The sequence below is a fragment of the Haliaeetus albicilla genome, chromosome 24 (genome assembly GCF_947461875.1).
Source record: "Haliaeetus albicilla chromosome 24, bHalAlb1.1, whole genome shotgun sequence".
In the NCBI taxonomy this organism is placed as follows: Eukaryota; Metazoa; Chordata; class Aves; order Accipitriformes; family Accipitridae; genus Haliaeetus; species Haliaeetus albicilla.
In genome coordinates this window covers 9,014,739-9,035,517 of record NC_091506.1, presented here as the reverse complement: position 1 = coordinate 9,035,517, position 20,779 = coordinate 9,014,739, and the positions used below count along the sequence as shown (strand labels likewise).

Here is a 20,779-nt window from a genome sequence, read left to right as displayed (position 1 = left end):
AAGCAACACGCTGGTGATCTTCTGGCAAACTTTCACATTGATGCTACTCAGCCCTTCCCAACTTGGGGACAAAACATTTAAGACTACGTAGGTTCCTCACCTTGCTGCTGTACCAAGCTCTTACCCTTTCCTGCCATAAGGCCACTGCAGAAACAACTGTCTTCATCCTATGGATGTGAAATGCTTTACATCCTGATCTTTGGCTGTAGACTTTGAGTGCTACCAAAATGCAGACCCAGCAATTATAAAGTTAAATTGCTACGTAGCCAAAAAGACATAATCATTCAAATGCCACAGCACTGCTATGTTACAGTGTATGATTAAAAAGATATCTGGGATATGAATAAGGCTTGAGCAAAACCCTGCAAGGGTCCTCGTCCTGACTGCGCTCACATATCGCATGAAACCAGGCAGCAGGGTCTCTGACTCCAGCTGCTCTTCTCCACAATATCCCACTTACGTGGCCTAACCTACGATTTTCTTGGCTGTCCTTGAGAGACATTGACTTAGTCATTTCTATTCACCGCCAGTGTGTAAGTTCCTCTAAAGGAAATTTTAGCACCCATGACCTTCCCAAAAGTGAACACTCACGTTAACACGCAGGAGAATGCATTAAATTCGTTCATTCAAGTACTGTGGTCTCCAGCAAGTCTGCTTAGCCCCTGCCTAATTTGAAACAGTAACCCTTCTTCCATCATTGCTCTTGTAACTTGATCTAGCCAGAACATGGATGCTTCTGATTTCTATAAATAATGAACAAGCGCAAACTGAATTGTGTTGCTGGGCCATGAATCAGCCCTTCTAACCAGCTCGGCCTCTCAGTAGGCTGACATGGGAGCAGCTGGAGAGTGATGTGCTTGCAATGGGGTTGACATTTAAATATGATCTATGACCAGTTCTCATGGGCTTCAAAACTGCCAGAGGACACCTTTTCTCCCTCTCCAGATACATTTATTGAAACGGGTTTGCTTGCCAGCTTGCATGGAATAAAAGGGAAAAAATCAGAAAACAAAAGTAAAAATGTGTATTAAAGGAAAGCTACGCTCTTCCCTCGGTGGGTTCACTCCAGGTGTGCATTACGCTCAACGTTCACAGCAGCAGCCTGGGACACAGCACCTCTCCGCGGGAGATGCTGCCCTTCTGCCTTGTTCCCACAAGTTTACTGCTTAAGTAAAAAAGTCTGGCAGAATAATATTCCTGCACGTTGGTCAGATTTGCACTAGTTTATTGAGCCACCTGTTCAAATGTAACTGAATCAGCAGCAACGCCTGTCCCCTGCCAGGCCAGGAGCACGTCCTCGGGAATGCAGAACACGGCGTGCAGCTCTCTCCATCCCCGCAGGGGCGCAGCCACCTAAACCAGCACCCAGTGGCACCCGCCTTCCTGCAGCAGCCAGCTGGTTCCGTACAGAGGCAGAGAGGGCCATCTGAAAGGCCTTTAAGATACGTGACCACGTCTGGGACAAAATGTGCAAGGCCAGCTTAACCTCACTTGCTGTCCTCTGCTGCCAGAATGGGATCTGGCGAGAACGCAACGACCGGCCGGTCAGGCTGCCTCCCTCGTGCGCTGCCGGTGCAGGCAGGGAAGGGTTGTGCTTCATGCACTTCTCTTCGTCCACATCCCTCACCTCTTCTCTCCTGGCACCCACACCACCGTGTCTGTGTCCTTCCTGGTGTATTTGTAGTTTGGTCTCCAAAGCGAGCCAGCTGGTGAAGGGAAGCTCGTCAAGAGGGCGGCACAGACAGCAGCCTGATAGACACTGCCTGTTTTTTGAGAAAACACGTGTCAGCAAAGTCACCTTTTGCTGGGTCACTGCTTCACCTTGTGGGGTGTGATGCTTTTAATCCTGCTTTCATTTCTCGGCTTACCGCAGTGCCCAGCCATGGTGCCTGCTGGAGCTGGATCCTGCTCTGAGGATGGAGAGGTCGGATCCCGCTTCATCGCTGGGAGACTGAAATGCTACGTACAGTCTTGATCTAGTACTTCCAGATATCCTGCCTAACAAACAATGGTTTTCCTTCTTCAGCCCACTCCTCTCCTCCCAGAAGAGACCTTTCCAGGAAACAGCCTTAAACCTTGGGCCATAAATCATGTATGCCCAAAGCTTGAGCACTGGGAAAAACAAAGTTGGAGAAGCAGCACACCAGGCACTGAGCTAACCTACCTTCATGCAGATGATGGAGCAGTACACCTTTTCCTCTAATGTAATGCTAAGGTGTGTTTCTCTTTTACATATTTCTAGAGATACAAGCAAGGAGGAAAATAAACAGTTTTTAAACATGTTTAATAGTTAACTGTATGTGAAGAAGCATGCAGGAAAGCTTTTTGTTAGGCTTTCTCTAATGCTTTACATATACCAGCCATTCAAAAACATGAAATAGAGGTTGATGACCAAGATTATGGTTATCGGTGATCTTTCTGAACTTCCTTTGCCCATACTCTGAGGTTGCAGTTCATTATAAAGGAGCACACACAGACTTAGCTCAACAGCAAAACCTGACGCAGGGACAGCATTAATTCCCCCAGGATGAAAATGCTCATTTCATTTTCAGAAATGGGTATTTGTGAACTCCTAGGAATGACATAAATGAGATAATGCTGCCCATGCGCTGAGCCCTTCACAAGCAGGCACTGGGAGGGCAGGCAGCTCGCTCCTCTTTGGGAGCAGTGTTGGTGAGGCACCGAACTGGCAGGGGAGGTGACAGCATGGATGTGCAGTCTCACACCTGCACCAGCTGGGTCACAAAGCCATAATAAAAACATATAGGGCATCCCAAAGCCTTTGGGAAAATATGTATTTTTTGCCACTCTCATGGATAATGGCAATGGATAATAGGTTTTTGGTTTGTGTCTTTGGGATTTGAAAAAACACAAAGGCAACAGAAGAATTCAGGCTTTTTTTTTAGGCTCTCCAAGAAAACCCACAGGCTGGGTCACACAGCTGGAGACTCACGGGGTGCAGCTCCATGCACAACTCTGTTTCAGTGGGAGAATGCCATAAACCACAGCCAGTTTGGGGATGCTGGGCTGGGGACAGTTACAAACTGGTTTGCGACTTACTGCAGTAGGACTACAAACCTCGATTGAGGTCATCTGAGTTCTTCTAAGAAACATAACCCAATAGGCGACACCATCTCAAGAGATACCATTATTGAAAGATAAAAAGTGATTTAGTCAGAAACAAAATAAGGTGCTGAGTAAAGACACCAAACAAAGAAGAAAGCACGTGCTTGCTGCTCTGTGGCATTCAGCGAGTGCATCACACTGTGGATGAAGTACGGGAGGTATTGGTTCCTCCCACCAGCAGCAGCCATCCACCGGCAAAATAGCAAGTCATTTAATCCATTTGGTGGTTTTTGTGGGACTGAGTTTGGATTTCACATGATGCAGAGGGCCTCAAATGGAACTATGGCTCTGAGGAAAGGATTTGATCTTTAGCTATCAGGAGAGGATGCTGAGACACGAGATGGATCACAACTGTGAAAACCAGAAATGCAGGGGACTGTACTACCATGTACACATGCCCATGTCACCTGCCTTGGGCTCCTGCTATTCTAATAATGAGAGATCTGATTAATAGTCAGTGGAGTTAGCCCTCAATCTGCCTCATCCCGATTTAGAGGCAGCAAGCAGATGAAATGAAACCTTCCCTAAAAGCGCCCCTGTCCTTCCACTGCTAAAAAGGGGTGCTGGAGGTGACTGCTGCAGGTGCACAAAGAAGACTTGAAATGAAAATCTCAAAGAATATATATAGATGCAGAGAACCTTCGATGTTTCTGCTCATGTGAAAACGTCCTGGGCTAAGAAATACAGTTCAGGTGCTAAGAAAGGTACCTTTCCACTCTCCCTGTAGAAACAGATTGAGAACAGTTCGCATCTACAACATGGCTTGGCTCCCAAGAGCTGCTGAGCCTCCTCTGGGATTACTCCCATGGCAAACGTTCGAGGTGTTTACTCACCTTCCGAACAGGATAACCAAAGTCATCAGACACAGACTGAGAATGCGACCTATTTTTGTTCACATTTGTTTCCTCTCCTCCCTTTCTGCTAACAGAACAGCCTTTCAGCCCCATCCCCTCTGGAGAAGCTGAGCTGAAGTGGGAGTGACAGCACAAACAGATTTGATTCCTCCTAGATTTTCCTGCACAGTCTTTATAACAACGGTTAAAACCTGCTTTCACCTATGCAGCTACTGTGCAGGTGACCGACAAGTCGGCATCCCCGCACGCACTGGCCGGCAGCGGTGCCTGTACCTGCCTTCCCCTGGAGCTATGGAACGCTGGATGAGGCCACGTCTCTGCACTGATGTCTGCTCTGATGGGATAACCCAAGGGCTGAGTGAATCCGTTGTTTCCTGTGCTGTCCTAATTCCTGCGGAGCCTATAACACTCCCTCTGCTAAAAAAAAGCACCATTAGTAATTCTTTTGCTTACAGAAAGGGTGTTCATTTCACTGCAGAAAGCACTATGGTGTTATCCAAAAGGTGAGCAGAGACAGCATGTCCCTAAGGACCCGGCTCCTCCTAGCAGCAGCTAAGGATGTCATCCAACCTCCAGCATTTCATGGACTGTCCGTTTTTTGTTCCCACGGCTCTGAGACACAATGTAAGTGTCATGCACGCAGACACCATCTTGCTTAACATCATGCAGCCAGCAGCACCAGACAGCTGATAAAAGGCACCATCCCTCCCTCCAGGAGCTGCAACTCCCACATCCTCAAACTGGCTACGGCAACACTATGACTGCCGGCTGGGAGAGAAATATGTCTAGGAGAGCATCACATCTGCGTCTGAGCGCGCAAGGTGCAGAAGGAATAGGGTAAAGCTGACAGAGACTGCAGCAAAGCAAAGCCTGTGAAGGTCTGCTCTTGATCTGCTTGTGGCTCGCACACAGTCCCCGCAGACCCCGTTCCTGTGCCAGCACCGTGTCACCCGCCTGCCAGGGCACTGTAGCCAAGAGGAGGTGCTGAGGCCGACGGCACAGCTTTAGGAACCCAAAAAAGGATGATCTTTGCTATATAGAAAATGCAGAGCTTGATTTCAGCATGAAGTGTTTCCTAAGCATAGCTGATAAGCAGGGGAAGTGTTATGGGGAAGTCGTAAGAAGGGATGAGAGGTGGATTTAATCCCATAATAGCTATTTACGGCCACGAGATGGCATTCCTGCCCCAGAGATGTCCCTCTGCCATGCCTGTACGCAGCCCAGCCTCACCTCCTGTGCCCAGGACCACACACTCCTCCCAGCCTGCTTCACCCCAGGCTGTGTGCTTTGCTGCACAAATCCCGCCGCTGGTTTGGATGAGAATTTATGGCAACGCTATTCACCGCAATCTTCGGGGTATTAACAGGGAAAATAAGTAGCGTGATTACTTAGCGTGATTTAAACGACGACTGCTTTTCAAATGCCCTGTGCTCTCGCTTAATACTCTGATATTACAATTAGAGGAGAAAAGCTCAGCAGGAGGAAATGGAAATGTAAGCCCAGCAACCTTTTACTGGAAGGTCTGAACTGAAAGAATAATTGCTTTTACAAGGGCTGCCTACTGTATGTGCTTCATCAGTATATCTGCTTTGGATACAGCACGAGTTAGAGTTTCATTCATGAAATGGGACTGTGTGTGTTTACTATCTGCGGTTGTTACCACTTCTTGTATAAGGTGACTGCAATGCCACGCACACACTAAACAAAGTTTCCTTTGGCCAAAGATGCTCCACTGAACCAGGCACAGAGCTGCTCATTTCACAGAACAATTATTTAATTCAGGTGTGGTTAATCACTTCTACCAAATCTTACCACTCTGGAAGAAAACACAACTGCAAAGGGAAGCCCTGCAGCTGGTTAAGGCCTGGTTATGATTTAGACTTACCAAGGCCATGCACTGCCCACTTACAGAAACTTGGGTGTCTCAAAAGCACAGACCATGGAAAAGGAGAGAGAAATCCTCTGCCTGAAAATACAGGATACCGGTTTTGTGCCAACATAGTCTAGACCCTCCTTTATAAAATTCAGTAGAGGGGAGCAGTGACATATTTCCTGATGTAAACAGAGCAGAAAACGGCACAAGGTACCCTTCCAAAACCAGCCAAAGAGAGGAACAAGAGGTGCGAGATGGTGTCTTCTTGTGCCACCACCCAAATTTCTGCTGTCCTATATTCTTCTAAGCCAGGAGCCAGGATAGGAAGCCTAGATCCAGCCAGACACTTGGGATGGGGTTTATCTTGCCTAACTTCTGATGACTAGAAGCAAAGTCATCCTGGCATCTCCTGGGTCAGTGGGGATGAGTGGGCACTTCCAGCAGATGATGCCCACCTCGCCATCTCGGTCACAAGCGTTTCCTCTGCTGTGAAATAGAAGCATTGCCCTAGTTTCATGCATAGGAAACCCAAAGTAAGGACTGAGCCAGCCACTGGCCCAGGGACACACAGCCACTGAGAAGAGCCAGAGCAAATTTGCTAACACCACATCCTTTGTTTCCGTAGGACATCCATCCCTAGACATGCATGTCGCGTCTCTGGCCTGACAATGAATGCAGGGTTCAGCAACCCCTGACTTGCAAGACTTCATCCTTCCTTCAGCAGCCACCATCAGGAGCTGGTGAGCCCTCTTCCCACATCCTGATGGATCCCGCAGCTGCAGTGGCTGTGTGCGGCTGCTGGGATCCCCCTTCTCACCTCCTCTAAGCCACAGAGTGGGAGCTGCTGCAGATGCTCTCAGCTTTATTTGCCTACGAGGCCTTTCGGCAATGGTGCAAAAGACCGGTGAGATGGGCAAGACACTCCTGTGCGCTGTGTTCTGCCTTTCACAGACTTTTTCTATCTGAAACACCTTGGAGTTGCTCTAGAAAGGGATTCAGGAAAATGCTGCCATGTCTCTGCACTCTGGCCATGTTTGCAAGCTCCTCTCTCCATGAGCATGCCTTGTCCTCTTTGCCCGTGTAGTAACAAAAGTACATAACTCCCTCTAAGTGCTTTCATACATAGTGCTGCTGTTCATTGGGAGACGTAGGACGTTCACAAAGGCAACGGGCCTCTCTACCTTCATTTCACAGAAAGGACAACTAAAATGTTGAGAAATAACTGTCAAGGTTGGCCTTCTCATTAAACCATTCCCTCTTCCAGAGCTCTGTCCATGCAGGAGTAGGCACAGTAACCAATTCTTTAAAGCATGGTCTCTAACTCCCTACGCTGCTTTGCAACCAGCAATAGCGGTACCCCTCATTAAATAATAATAATGTGCACTACTTGTACACAGCACTTAATAAATAAACCAACAACTGGGCACTTTTCACATGTCTCATCCCCCGCCTTTCCCTCGGCAACTGATGTGCAGAACTTGCACTAAGGCATGGCTTCATTTTTTTAAAAACACCAACCATGAGCATTAAACAAGAAGACTGAATGTATCCCAGGACTCCTGTTTTGCAGTCCTCCTCTTAATTTAGCACTATTTCAGATGACTGAATCTCAATCTCATGTCAATGTCCTTTTGGTCTTTACTATCCCATCTTAAGGTTGCATGCATAGGAGTGATGAAGCAGACGGGTGTCGATGAAAATTGCCCTGGGCATCATCACACCTTCTGGAATACTTAAATTTGAATGTATGCGTTATCACAGGAATACATAATTCCCAAGTGCATAGGAACACTCAAGAAATTAGACAGCTGGCAAGAAAAGAGAGACATTCATCTGTGAAAGAAAAGGTGCATGAGCTCAACCTTACTAGACACCAGAGAATCCATGTGAAAGCAATGCTATGTATGCTCTAAAGGTCAGGGAAAACACAGCCAGAGCTTGCACTCACTTGATACCAGAGAACCCAACTACAAGAGGTAAGTCTATAGAAACAAGCCTTCATTATTCTTCAACACGGTTTCTAGTGTAACATTTATAGTATAGAAAAGAGGAGGGACTGCACATGAGACCTTTGGGAGTAGGACTATACCTGGGATCACCATCTGCAGTCCCAGCAGACTCCTGCACTGCTGTCCAGGAGGCTGCACCATGGCAGTGTGACCATCTGAGTGATACTCAGGGTAAGGGAATCCCTATGGGACCTTGCCTTTATTCTGGGGAAAAACTCAGCTGTTTAAATCAGATTTTTTGTCTCCCCATGGTCCTCGGGGCAGCAGTTGAGCCGTGTAAGAAGCACTCCTGCAGAGCAGCTACGAGGAAGCATCAGAAAAGATTCTGAATTCCTCATTAAAAAGGCCACTAAACCACTTGCGTGAAGACTTCCCATAATAGATCACACACTTGCACCTGGGTAATAACTTTTTAGTGCATTTTTTGCTGTGCTTAATGACTTGTCCACAGCCTCCACTTTCAAAAATGGGAATGTCATAGCATAAATCTCAGGAGCATTATGGAAATACTATCACACGCACAAAAGGGGATTTGAAGAGCAGGTCAGACCGAACTAACAGCAGAACTCTTCAGGTGCAAAGCCATGCACAGTCTCATTGGAAAACTGGCTCCTAGACATGATAAATCGCTGTAAGCAAAGAAATCTTGTGTAGGGGATTTGGACACCACTTTGTACCCTTCAGCTCTAGACAGAGGGGCTAAAAGCAACTCCCCTGAAGTTCCTGTCCCTGTCATTGTCACCTCTTAGCCCGGCAGTCACTACATGGGCTCAGAGCATCTGCACTGTGCTCACATAGAGCAAAGCCTAAGATGTGTCCTGGAAGATATTTCCTCAACAGATGCCTCTGCCCAAGAGTCTCACCCCAGGGACAAGGGCTGTATCTCAGAAGTGACAGTGTCTGATGTTAGCTGTACCCAGGGCTCACTCACCTACTTTGACACGTTCATAAGGCTCCTGGAGGTTTCCTGAGGAAAAAGAGCTGTAAACATCTGCACAGCTGTGAAATGAAACCATGCAACTGGAAAGGCAAGCTAATCAGCCTGGGTAATTAAGGCAGCTGATATTTATGCTGAAGACGACTAGAAGAGGGAGGAGAGAAAAAAATTTTGACTTTGTTTTTCACCCAGCATCATGAATTTTGCTTACACAGGGCTCAGCTAGGCATCCAAACCTAAATATGAATGACTGCTTAAAAACATGTAGCCACGCAGGTCTTCTTCCTGAGCTTTGCCATGGTGTGATACCTCTGCAACATGACAACAGCTCTGAGTGTAGCATGGGCTCAGAGCACCCAGGTGATGCCAGAAAGTCTACGGCAGCTGGTTGTCCTGCCTGTCTGTGGAGCCCACAGGGCTGTTACAGCAACCAGGATGGCAATGCTGAGAGCAGTGGCCAGCCTCCTGGACTGCAGATCCGCACATGTCTGGAAAAGACCTACCAGGCACGGCACCAACAGCTGTACGGAGGGATACACAACATGAATTATGTGCTAAACTCTGCTCTCACTTGTATCAGTATAAAACCCTTTAGTTTGGCAGAGTTAAAATTAGTTCTACAGCATATGGACTATTTATTTGTAATTTAAACATCTCAAAAGGACATTTCTCATTGTACCACTGGGAAGTGTTCACAGCATCTTCCAACTAACCGTGGCAGCAAAACACTGACTGCAACAAAACGCTCTTATCACGCTCCTACTCTGTGCAAAGCCACTGAGCATCACTTCAAACTCCAGGGCCTGAGGCAGGGGATTCCCGAATGAAAAGACCAAATTTTCCCCTTCTGCAAACAGAGACGGCATCCCTGCTCGCCAGCTTCCCTTCCCGCAGGGCTTCTCCCTTTGCTGCCCATCTCCCAGGAGGAGATGGTGACTGAATGGTGCTGAGGAAGGATGCTGTGGAGTGCCTGTCCCTCTTCACGGTCAGGCAGCGGGCTCTGATGGATGCGGCACACCGATTTGAAATGAAGACTAGTCAAGTGGTAAGCTTGGAGGTTTGGTGTAGGGATCCAAATAAGGGGAGCCTCTTACAGCAGAGATAAGCAGCTGAGCTGTCAGAGCACCTTGAAAGCAAATCAGGGAGCAGCATCAGGAGCGAGCACAAAGATAAAACAGGGCACCCCTGTCTCCTAGTGAGGTGAACGGAGACAGAGAGGTTTGAAAGTTTACCAAAGACATTACTTCATCAATAGTGAATTTCTGGAGAGGGCATGAGGCCCAAGCTCTTAGTCAGGACAAACAACATAAGAAGTGACATGAAGTCAGATGAGACCCGTTGAGTGTGCTCTCTCCAGCACTACCCTACAGCACATGCTCAAGAAAACTTCATGGATAAAAATACAGGCAATAAAGGGTGATCTTTTCTCCTTCAAAAATAACAAGCTCCATCCTCATTTCTCATACTCTGAGCTATTGCACAACCCTTGTACTAGGACTGAAGAGGCTGCTCTGCAAGGGGGGGATATATAACCCCAAAATGAAGCCACTTCCAGAGTCAGAGGAACAGCCCACACCTCAGTCCCTTCTTGGGCATGCCAAAATGCCCAGACAGGTTGGCCAGATTCTTCCCCCACCAGTTATTCACTGCTTTTAACCCAAATGGTTCAGCTGAGCAAAATGCAGGTACACCTGATTTTCACTGCTGTGAGCCAGGGGAGAATGAGACTTATCTGCAGGCTGAAATATGTGCAGGTGAATATATAGCATTTATTCACAAGGCATGTAGGACCTTGCTGTTGTTTGCATCTCTTTTGTTTTCTTTTGTTCTGCTCACATCAGAGAAAGGCGATATGGTAAGAAGATGAATCACTGGTACAGCACATGAGCACTGCTACAAGCAGAGGTCACTGTTTAAATATATCCAGCAACCTCTTTAGAGACCGTAGGACAGGGGTGTTGTGGCTGGACCTTTTGTGCTATTCCCAGACCCCTCAGCTACCCTGTTCTCAGGCCGTGCAAACAGCAGCATTACTAATGTAGCTCCTGGAAGGGCAGTGTGGGAGATGTGCAGAGCCACCTCACCCGCCGTGCTTTGCAGAGGGCAGAAATGAGGCCAACATGCAGGGAAGAGGAGAGGTATAAACCCCTCAACGATCTGCAAGAATACAGTTCCAGTGCTAAAAGCAGTAAAATCCCACTCACATTGGGATTCTGTAGAGGCATCTGCGGGTTAGGGCATAATACAAAGGCTTTTTCTTACACAACTTATTAAAAGCACTACTACTAATACACTGCAAGCCTGATCTGAAATAACCATTGCTATTTCAGGTCTGGCTTTCTCTAGAACTGTGCCATCCCCTGTACCCGTGCTGAGGCAGATAATCCTTACATGAAGGGATTGGGCTTAAAATGTCAGGAATCCAACATGGAGCCTGAGAAGAAATAGAAGACCAGTATTTACTGCTGTCCCAAGAGCCACACTCCTCGCACATGACTCATCTGATCACTTGGTACGTGTGGCTGCTAACCCTGCTGCTACCCTGCCTCTTTCAAGATCCACAAACAGGATTCAAGCTCCAAAGTCACTAAGATGCTTTTAAACATCTTATCCTCAAAAACCGCTGGTTTTGCACCAGAGAAGATGAAAGGTGAGTCTCTCACAGATCTGGACCAGTGCTTTTGGAAATTCTTCCCTGGCTGGGAAATTGCCTTTTTCCATTAGGGGTGCTAATTACTGCTAATTTCTTCTTCCCCTGGCGTTATATGCTGAGCATGACACCATATGGTGTGGAATATCCCTCGGGTCAGTTGGGGTCAGCTGTCCCAGCTGTGTCCCCTCCCAGCTTCTTGTGCACCCCCAGCCTCCTCGCTGGTGGGTTGAGGGGAGAAGCAGAAAAGGCCTCAGCTCTGGGTAAGCACTGCTTAGCAATAGCTAAAACATCCCTGAATTATCAACACTGTTTTCAGCACAAATCCAGAATGTAGTCCCATACTAGCTACTGTGAAGAAAATTAACTTTATCCCAGCACAGGAGCCCAGGTCAGCCACCGGTGTGCTGTGACTTGGGTGTTTTACCTGATGGCTTGCATTTCAAGGATATGTGAGAATACCATGAACAACTCCATAAGTCATTCTTAGGTAAAAAGATGTCCTACAAGGTCGTGTATCCCTGTGACACTCTCCCTTCCACCCCAGGACACAGGGCTGTCGTAAAAAAGAAAGTCTTCCATGAATCTTACTGTTAAAATGTAAAATTTTTTCCCCTGATGTTTATGAGAAATTTAGTCTTTTGTAGCCTGTAGAGCCACCAGATGATGGCAAAACTGTTTCAAACAGTCTGAAGACAGATTAAACTTCTGAGAAAATACTGCCTGTTCCCATTCACTGCATCCTCTGAGTACAGGCACTTAACCTGCATTCGTATTTTTTGAGCCTCCGAGATATAAAAGTTTTGGGATGTACAGGGGTAACCTGCTTCAGTATTTACACTTTCAGAGTGCTGAGGCTCAAAATCCCCGCAGTGTGCTCCTCACCCCTAGGCCAGGCAGCATCTCCTGCCAAAGCACGCAAAACCTGGGATGCCTGGGGAGCAAGCTCCCCTGGAGAGCGGTCCAGCTTGCTTTTGCTGATCTAGTTCCTTTATCAGTGAGTGTTTTGCTTGTGATAAAAAGTACTCAAGGAAACATGGTGTGAATGACCTCGGTGAGAGTGATGTCAATGTCTAAAGAGACACTCCAGAAGGCTGCTTTGGCTGACCACAAATCTTTTGTCTCCAAGGCAGTGTAGCTCAAAAATGCACCAAAGACTTCTCTGAGCTGTTTCTATCACTGCACTCATCACTGGAACACCTGAGGGCCTTCAAGTCTTGAATTAAGCAACATGACAAACATGTCACAGCTGGTTCATTCTCTCTTTCCTTCTCTTCTGAAGAGGAGAACCTAAGTGCAGTAAATTGCTCTCACAGGGCTTTGGCTTTCCGTGTCTGGGAGGGGAAGCAAGGTGAAAGAAGCACTTCTAATGCAGAGAGGAAAAAAGGACAAGCTTTCTGTGATGGTCTCTGGTTTCTGCGGAAGGTTATTCTAGAGCTTCGGCTTGGGTAGTCTTTGGTTTTGGAAGTAAAAAGTCCAGGACCCTCAAGGAATGCAACTGTCGAACCTACTCCCCTCCTAAGGCATTTCCGTAGGTATTAGCCCAAGTGCTGGAGCAACCCAGAAGACTTCAAGCCTGACTCGGACCTCTATGGGAAGCCAGTGCAGAGAGAGGATGAGTGTGATGGACTTGCGTAACTTGTATCACACCACAGCATTCAGTGTTGGCTGCATTTTCCTGAGGGCTGATGGCTTCATGCCCAGACACTGTACATTTCATTATGATAAAAAGACCCACTCAATTACGGAGCTCACTCCTGCAGCCCTTATTTTCAAAACAACACTTGCATAAATGGTCTTACAGCTGACAGCAAGAAGGCTTGCATAAGGAAGGACAGACCCTTTGAGCAAAAGCAGGATGAACAGACCAAGCTAAACAAGCACACATAACCCAGCAGAAGTGTGCTTTTCAGTATGGGTAGTAGTAATTTCCCCTAAATAGAGCCCAACTTTGTCCACTGAAGCAAGAAAAATACCTAAAATAGTGACAATTGCAGGTTCTTATGGCATTTTTCTTCCAAGCACAGCTCTCCTACTTCCTTCTCTGAAGCAGATTTTGAAGCATTTTGAAAAGTAAGCCAAGCTGCAGCACTTTCCCTGATTGGGAACATTGTTTTTAAACCGCTTACTGCAGATTCCTGCTCCTCCGGTACAGTGCAGGGCACAAGGCATCAGCAATTTCTGTGCCTCCGCGGGAGGACAACCACTGAGAGAAGGCAGCCTGCCTTCAGCTCTGCTCTCCTCCTGCCTGCATCAGCTGGTCTTGAACTGTTTGCCTGCAGTGCTTGTGCACTCGCATGTAACGCAGCCAGGTGTTTTTGGCTTTCCTTCCATGAGCTTGGGAAGCTCCTGGTGAAATGCCGCTGGGAACCAGTCACTCAAAGGGAATGGGATATGGGAACAGAGTGGGAATATCCCAACAGCAGTCCCTCCTGCGCTGCTCCCCACCACTGGAAGAGGCTTCATATTACCTTGGCAATTCTCCATTGTGAGGATGCGCACTGAGAATTTAATTTAAGTGTGAAATCTCTGCAGCGAACCATAGGAAAACTGCCTCAAATTCATACAGATAGTGTTTCAAGTTAACTAATCCCACAAATCAGAAAGGAAATAAGCTATTAATCATTTTCTCCTTCCAAATTAACAAAGATCAATCACTGCTAGCAGGCTTATAACAACATCTGGGTAAGACAAAAAAGCCAAGTCTGGGGCCAAGGCTGCGTATTTGGGGACCAGGTCAAAGAGGGCAGAACAAAACTCTGCCCTTGAACTGCACCAGGGCGGAGTGGCCTCAGCTAAAGCTGAGTGACTTGAAGCTTTCCCCAGCTCCTCTCTCCCACCTCTGGCTGTGGCTGCTGAAGCATGTCCCCGCCAGCTGTTTCCCTTTCTCTTAGGACCACCAAAACCCTGACGGTGAGGACGAGATTATGTACCTACACTTGATGGCACCAGTTCCGATGGACACTCAGAGAAGTATTTATCTAAGCACATGCTTAACTCCATCCCTATTTAGCAAAGTACTTACGTAGAGGCACAAATTTATGTCTCTATGGCTACAAGAGATGTAAGCCTGTCATTAACACTTTTTTCTCAATCAGGGCTTATGTGCCATTCTTAGTCACAGGATGATGCTCTGCATACGTGAAAGGCCACGTTTCTCCTCTGCTCCTCAGAGTCCCCTCCGGCCTTACTTAGAAAGCTATCCGCAGCAGCTCAGCAGCACGGAGATGGGGCAGAGGAGAGCACGGTGGAGAGAGCAAAAGGCAAAGCAAGACTTACGTTGGCTTTGAGGCTTCAGCCTGGTCAGTCTGCAGTTTCTCCCCACCTTCGACTTCCATAGTGCAGTACACAATACGGTTGGGGGCCAGTGACTTCAGACCCTGCACCTCCATGATGACAACCTGCGGGTCAAAGAAAGAGGAATGTCAGAGGAGCAGCCTCCTTCAGGCCTCGCTCCGGCGGCTGAACCCAGGGGCTCAGCCGGCGCTGAGGTCCTCCACATGCTGCTGGGCGTTCGTGGTGGCAGGCGGGCAGGGATGGTGGCACTGCCCTGGCGGAGCGGGGACCGCGGCAGCCAGCGAGGTCTGTATGGAGACCGGGAGGTCTTCCTCTGACTGCACGTGGGCTTGTTGAGACCCTTGGGTGCCCACGGCTGTACCAAGATTCAGGAGATGGGCCTCACAGACAAGGTCCTGCCCCACCTAGAAGTGCCTTAATACACGAAATCCAGAAAAAAAGCATGCAGCTACTCAGCTTGTGCTAAAAGCCTATTTTCAAGATTGATCGTAGAATGGTTTGGGTTTAACCTTTGAAAATCATCTAGTCCAATCCCGTTGCTGTGGGCAGGGACACCTTCCACTAGACCAGGTTGCTCAAAGCCCCATCCAACCTGGCCCTGGCCTTGAACACTTCCAGGAATGAGGCATCCACAGGTTCTCTAGGCAACGTGTTCCAGTGCCTCACCACCCTCATCGTAAACATTTTCTTCCTTACATTCAATCTGAATCTACCCTCTTTCAGTTTAAAATGGTTGCCTCTTGTCCTGTCACTACAGGCCCTGGTAAAAAGTCTTTCTCCACCTTTCTTATAAGAAATCTTCCTTATTAAGAAATCACCATCTAAGTTTCTTGCAGGTAATTACCCTTTTTTTTTAAAAAGGTGATAATCCTGTTAACCACGTACCTTAAACATTTCTACAAGAAACACCGTGGGAGTTTCTGTTCGTGTTTTACTACGGCTATCTATGATAGCCCACGGGGGTTTAAAATTCCTCTCCTCAGGTCTTCTGATCTGTCCTTGCACTGAAGAGCCCTTCCCTGGCACACAGAGCTCCACAAACCCTCTCTGATGAGCACACATTTTCAGTAAAAGCTCTCTTGCAGCAAGAGTTTTGTGCACAGAGCAGTGCACAGACCTGCCAGCTCCTGAAGTCAGTGCTTCGCTGAGCTTCTGCTTCCCACCAGACAGGGTTCGGCTGGAGCAAAGCGTTTGAGACATCCTGCAGTAAGGGCAAGTCCCTTTATGCACAGCTATACACGCTGCACAGGCTTTTGCAACAGAGAGGTCTACCGCTTTGTGATAGTTGCCTGCTCCTCCGTATGGGAACACTTAGAAGTCAGGCTTTATTTGATGCTGCTGTTGAAGGCACCATCTCTGGGTTCATAGACCTATTTTTAAATAAGACTGAACTGAATATTATAAAGATGGTTTCAGACTTCTAATGAGTTAAACTCTGAGACTGGACAACCAGCATCGTTAAGTTTTGCATTGGCATGATATATATAACAAAAGACCCCTTAGGAAGACAAATAAACAGGAAACTATACAAAAATAGAATTTTCTGATTTTTATGCATCCTACATTTTTGACACCAACCTGGCTGTTGTTTTGACAATGTAACATAAACCCACTCATTGACAGACAAGAACAACTCTGTATGGGTGTACTGATGACTCCTTGGAGTAAATGTCTTACTTAGACCGCAAATATATTTGCACAGAACAATTAAGTTGGCTGAAAACAGATACTGCAGTAACACTGCTTCCAGGACCAAGAGAGCCTGTGTCGGAGGTGACGGCGGGTCCCTGCAGCACCCTACCTTCCCCTGGGCTGTACAGACAAACTGCTCAACAGAGCACTGAGCAGAAAGTCAGTAATCCACACAAAGCAAAGAGCAAGCCAGCAAAGCACAGTATTTCCACACAAACTCCAAGCCAACCTGTTGGGTGCCTTCAAACCCCAGCCATTTTTAGCAATTCTCCAAAGAGGAAGCAAGGCTTGCAGGGAAATACAGTGACACCTCTAACTGGCAATAATTAAACAGCCTCACATTTATGGCATTGCATTATTATAGTGGTTTCAGGGACAATACAGGCTCAGGGTTACTGGGGTACACTCAGTAACAAGCTGCATGGAGAAGTCAGTTAATGATGCGGATTTCTGAGCCATTTGATATATATATCACCAGGAAATGCCAAACAGTTTATCTCACATAGTTTGTTCTAACAAGATGTCCAGAAAGGACACAGTGTTTGACCACAGGCAAAGCTTCTGGTAACTCAGGGAGGAGCCATTCCTCATGGAGATCAGAAAGTGATTTCTACTGTCTTCTCTCCACCTAACTAAATTTGAACTGAGCAGAAGTTGGCTGCTGTGATTTTTACTCCCACGAACTCTGCACACTGTTGCATGCATGAACCTTACCTCCAGGGAGAATGACAACACGACGTCTGACTTGGAAAGCTGGTTCTCGTTTTCTTCTCCCATGTCAATTATTGAGGTGTTGTGACTACGTTTCAGCTTCTGCAGCTTGAACTCAGAGCCTCCTTTAGACACAGGCATGCTCTCTAAGTTTGCCATCAGGAGATTGACAGATGACTTCAGCTCCTCGATATACATGTTTTCCATTTCTTTGGACACAAACTTCGGAAACTTGCGCTCCTTGGATTTGGAAACAAAAAACCAGAATCAATGGCTGTGACAATCAGCAACCACTTGTTACACTGGGAAAATCCCCCAGGAGCATCTGCAGAGAGGTTTGCGAGCAGAGAACTCCCACAAACCAGATGACAAATTACAGTTTCCCCCCGTGTAATGTAGAAACATTATTGTTAGCTACCCATAGAATTACTGCTTGGTAGTTATCCAACTTCACTGTTTCTTGCATGCACTTGCATCTCATTGTTTTTTCTATCTGCAGATGGACTTCTTCCTATACGTATGTATTCACAATTAAAAACACTCTAGGCCAGATCTCAGCTGAACTTTGTGATTGACAGCAATTTACTAATGATGCAGAGGATGCTGACAGTAAGGGACTTGTTTTCCAGTCTCCCAAATGTGCCAGCTCTTTTTAAAACACTTTTGAGCTCCGTTAGTTTTCTAGGTGTGAAAGAAGCCCAAGGAGGGAAAATCAGCAACGTGTGGGCAGCAATGTGTGGTCCCAACTGGAAGAAGGGGTAAACCACCTTTTCCAATACTTGCCAGGGCCTGCGTCTCCCTCCGACAAGACAACCTTTCACTGTGAGACCATCCAGTGCTGCTTGTTGTAAACAGGACACTTAAACATTAAAAACAAAGGTGACAGCGAGAGCAAAACGTGATGTTCCCCAATGTGCGTTCTCAGCTTTGAACTGCTGCCCGTGCTCCAGCTCTGTTAGGATCGCTGGTCTGAGCCCTACATCTTCTGACAACTCTGCCCACGCCTCGAATCTTCTCAGGGTTAGAACGTCTCTCAGTGGGTTACAAGAGACTGTGCAAAGCGTATGACAGCAGGGCAGCATCTGCAGCCAGGGAACTCGAGGCTGACGTGCAAAGTATCCTAGTGGCAATTCATAATATTGTAAAAAGCAGTTTGTAAAATGTATGCTAGAAAAGAAAACAAGGTCATGTTTCTTCTAGAAGACCGTCATCGGGCTGCTGAAATAGTACTCCACTGCACTAATTTTTGCATTGGTCCTCAATAGCTTACCCATTACAAGCACAGAAGCACTCGCACCAAGCAGTTAAAATATAGTCTTCTGTTTCCAGTCTCAATCTTGGGAAGCAATTCCCTCATGTAAATTAGACCTGGCATAAGATAAACTACCTAATCAGTCTGGTTTACTGTCTATGCATTATATAAGTTGCAAGCCACTCCTAGGAAAAAAAACAACACAACTGTTTTGTAGATTTTGAGAACTACTGCTGAAGCAATGATGTTCCAACGTTATTGCTTTTTCACCCTGCTGCTATCCACCTCTCCAGGGACTGCAATTTTGGCACTGCCCCCACAGATCTCTTCAGAAGGAATGACCAGTCCAGCAGGCTGGAGCAGAGTAGGTCCAGCCCCAGTTGGACATACTGCTCCGGTGTCATCACAAGGTCTCATTTAGTTGCCCCGACATGTGCTCCTCCTTGCCCTTGAGGCCAAGGTGACTGGGTGGGGAGAAAAGCACCACAGGACAGCGGAGCACTTGCTACTGCAGAGAAAAATATACCTCTGCCTTGGCATCACTAAGCTCTCAGCTGTAATGCTGCTCTCATTTAGCTGCTGGAAAAGTACAACATGCAGAGTAAAAAGCCTGTCCAGATTCAGCTTTAAAACATCTGCTTGACTTTGAACGTGATCCTCAAGCTGGCTGGCTCCAAGGCTGGGCTTATGTGCTCTGATGGAGTCAGGCTCCGGGGGGACCCTGCCTAACGCTGCACCGGCGCTGTGCTGAGCTGCGCTCTCCTGGGCACACGAGGAGGCAAAAAGACCCAGAGCTGTGCCCTGGTATCCAGATGCAGGAAAGCTGGCGTGCACAGTGACTTGTTCAAGGTCAGACGACAGGTCAGACGAGGGCTTGCAGAGCCACCAGTTCTCCAACACCGCAAACCCAGGTCCCGTTAAGACTCCACAGCCTTTGTTGCCTCTGAAGTACAAATGTCCCAGTGCGAATTTCTTAATTTATTATCGAGGCATTGATTTGCCTTCAGCATGGAATCTCCAAGACGGCCACCTCAGGGCTGGCTTCATGAGCACTGTAAGTCTGCCTGGGCAGCAAATCTGCATTAAAAGCTGCAAATTGGAGATAAAATTGGAAACGCTACCCTTTCGCTGAGCTGAATTGTGAACCTGCCTTACGTTAGAGGGAAAGCAGCCTTGCCTGGAAAGGAGGATACAGAGAAGGATTCAAAAGGTCATTTGGATATACCTCCAAAAGATGGTGTACATGGGTCTGAAAGAACAAGGTTTCTTGTAGGCAGGTGCTGGAGGGATCTGACATTCTGGAGAGAAGGCCTGCAGCAGTAATGTGAAGGAGATTAAATATCAATACCTGCCAACTGGATCACAGGTAAGTCACTTTTACTCTAAACCACCCTCCAAGCTGCACAGCTGTATTTTCAAGGCTGAATTCTGCACAGGGAAATGTCAGGTTGTGTTGAGGACTTTCCCCTGACTGTCTTTCGCAGGGCCAGCAGTGGCATGGCTTGTTTTCAGCATCCTTGGGGGAGGAATAGAAATGGCAAATTCTCGTTTGCAAAAAATAATTCATGAAGCTGCAGCCTCTGCTGGCTGCTACTGAACCATGCATATTGTTGTCCCACATGCCATAAAGAGAAAATGAAACAATGAAACCAGGCAATCTCAGCCTGGCATCCCAGTCCCTGGCTGCCCATCTCAGAACCGGAGCAGCAGCGCTCTGCACAGAGGCTTGCATTTTGCCACAAATAAAAAATACTGTCGGTTTTCTTGACAACAAAATGGCAAAGGGCTAACTGCTGAACAAAGGAGCTGCAGTCGGTTTGCTGCTTTGCTGTGCCATCCTTTGGCCACGTCGTCCTGGACCACCTTACTGTTTTTGTCAGTGAAGTGGGGAAAAACAGAACCCACCTCTCCAAAGACGCAATGACTGTAGCTGTTTAACAGAAGCATTAGTGAGGAGTAACTGCGCAGGCACTACCAGCACCCTTGCTAACTCTTGACCGTAAATGAATGTGCTCTGCTTTTCACACCCAGGGACATCAGTGTGCTTGCAAACAGCTGATACTAGCTTTCTCATAAAACCCCCCAATTTGGGCAGAGCTCAGTGCCAGGAGGACTGCTGCTGAAAGGCAGGTCCCTCGCCTGAGCTACATCTCTCTGATTAGACCTTTTTATCTTCCTTCTAGTAATGGTTTCTTGATTATCAAGAACAGCCAGATAGATCATTCCCAATGACTTCAGCCCTATTAGGGCTTTATCGGTGACTCAGAGCATCTGATTAGAGGCAAGGATAAAATCCTGCCCATACTAATGTCAACAGGATCCAGGGCTTCCGTCCATCTATGGTCCATTGGTGGCCACGTAAATCTGCACTGAGCAAC

At 47.2% G+C, this 20,779-nt stretch overlaps 1 protein-coding gene across 16 annotated transcripts in view; it reads right to left on the bottom strand.

Annotated features, from left to right (window-relative positions):
* Positions 1 to 20,779, bottom strand: part of CADPS (calcium dependent secretion activator) — a 220,976-nt gene that overhangs the window by 118,334 nt on the left and 81,863 nt on the right. For all 16 annotated transcript variants that reach the window (XM_069811989.1, XM_069811976.1, XM_069811977.1 and 13 more), the window contains exons 5-6: positions 17,153 to 17,389; positions 14,729 to 14,850 (exon numbers count right to left, since the gene is read on the bottom strand). In XM_069811989.1, coding sequence (XP_069668090.1) covers positions 14,729 to 14,850; positions 17,153 to 17,389 — 359 coding nt within the window. The remainder of the gene's footprint in view (positions 1 to 14,728; positions 14,851 to 17,152; positions 17,390 to 20,779) is intronic.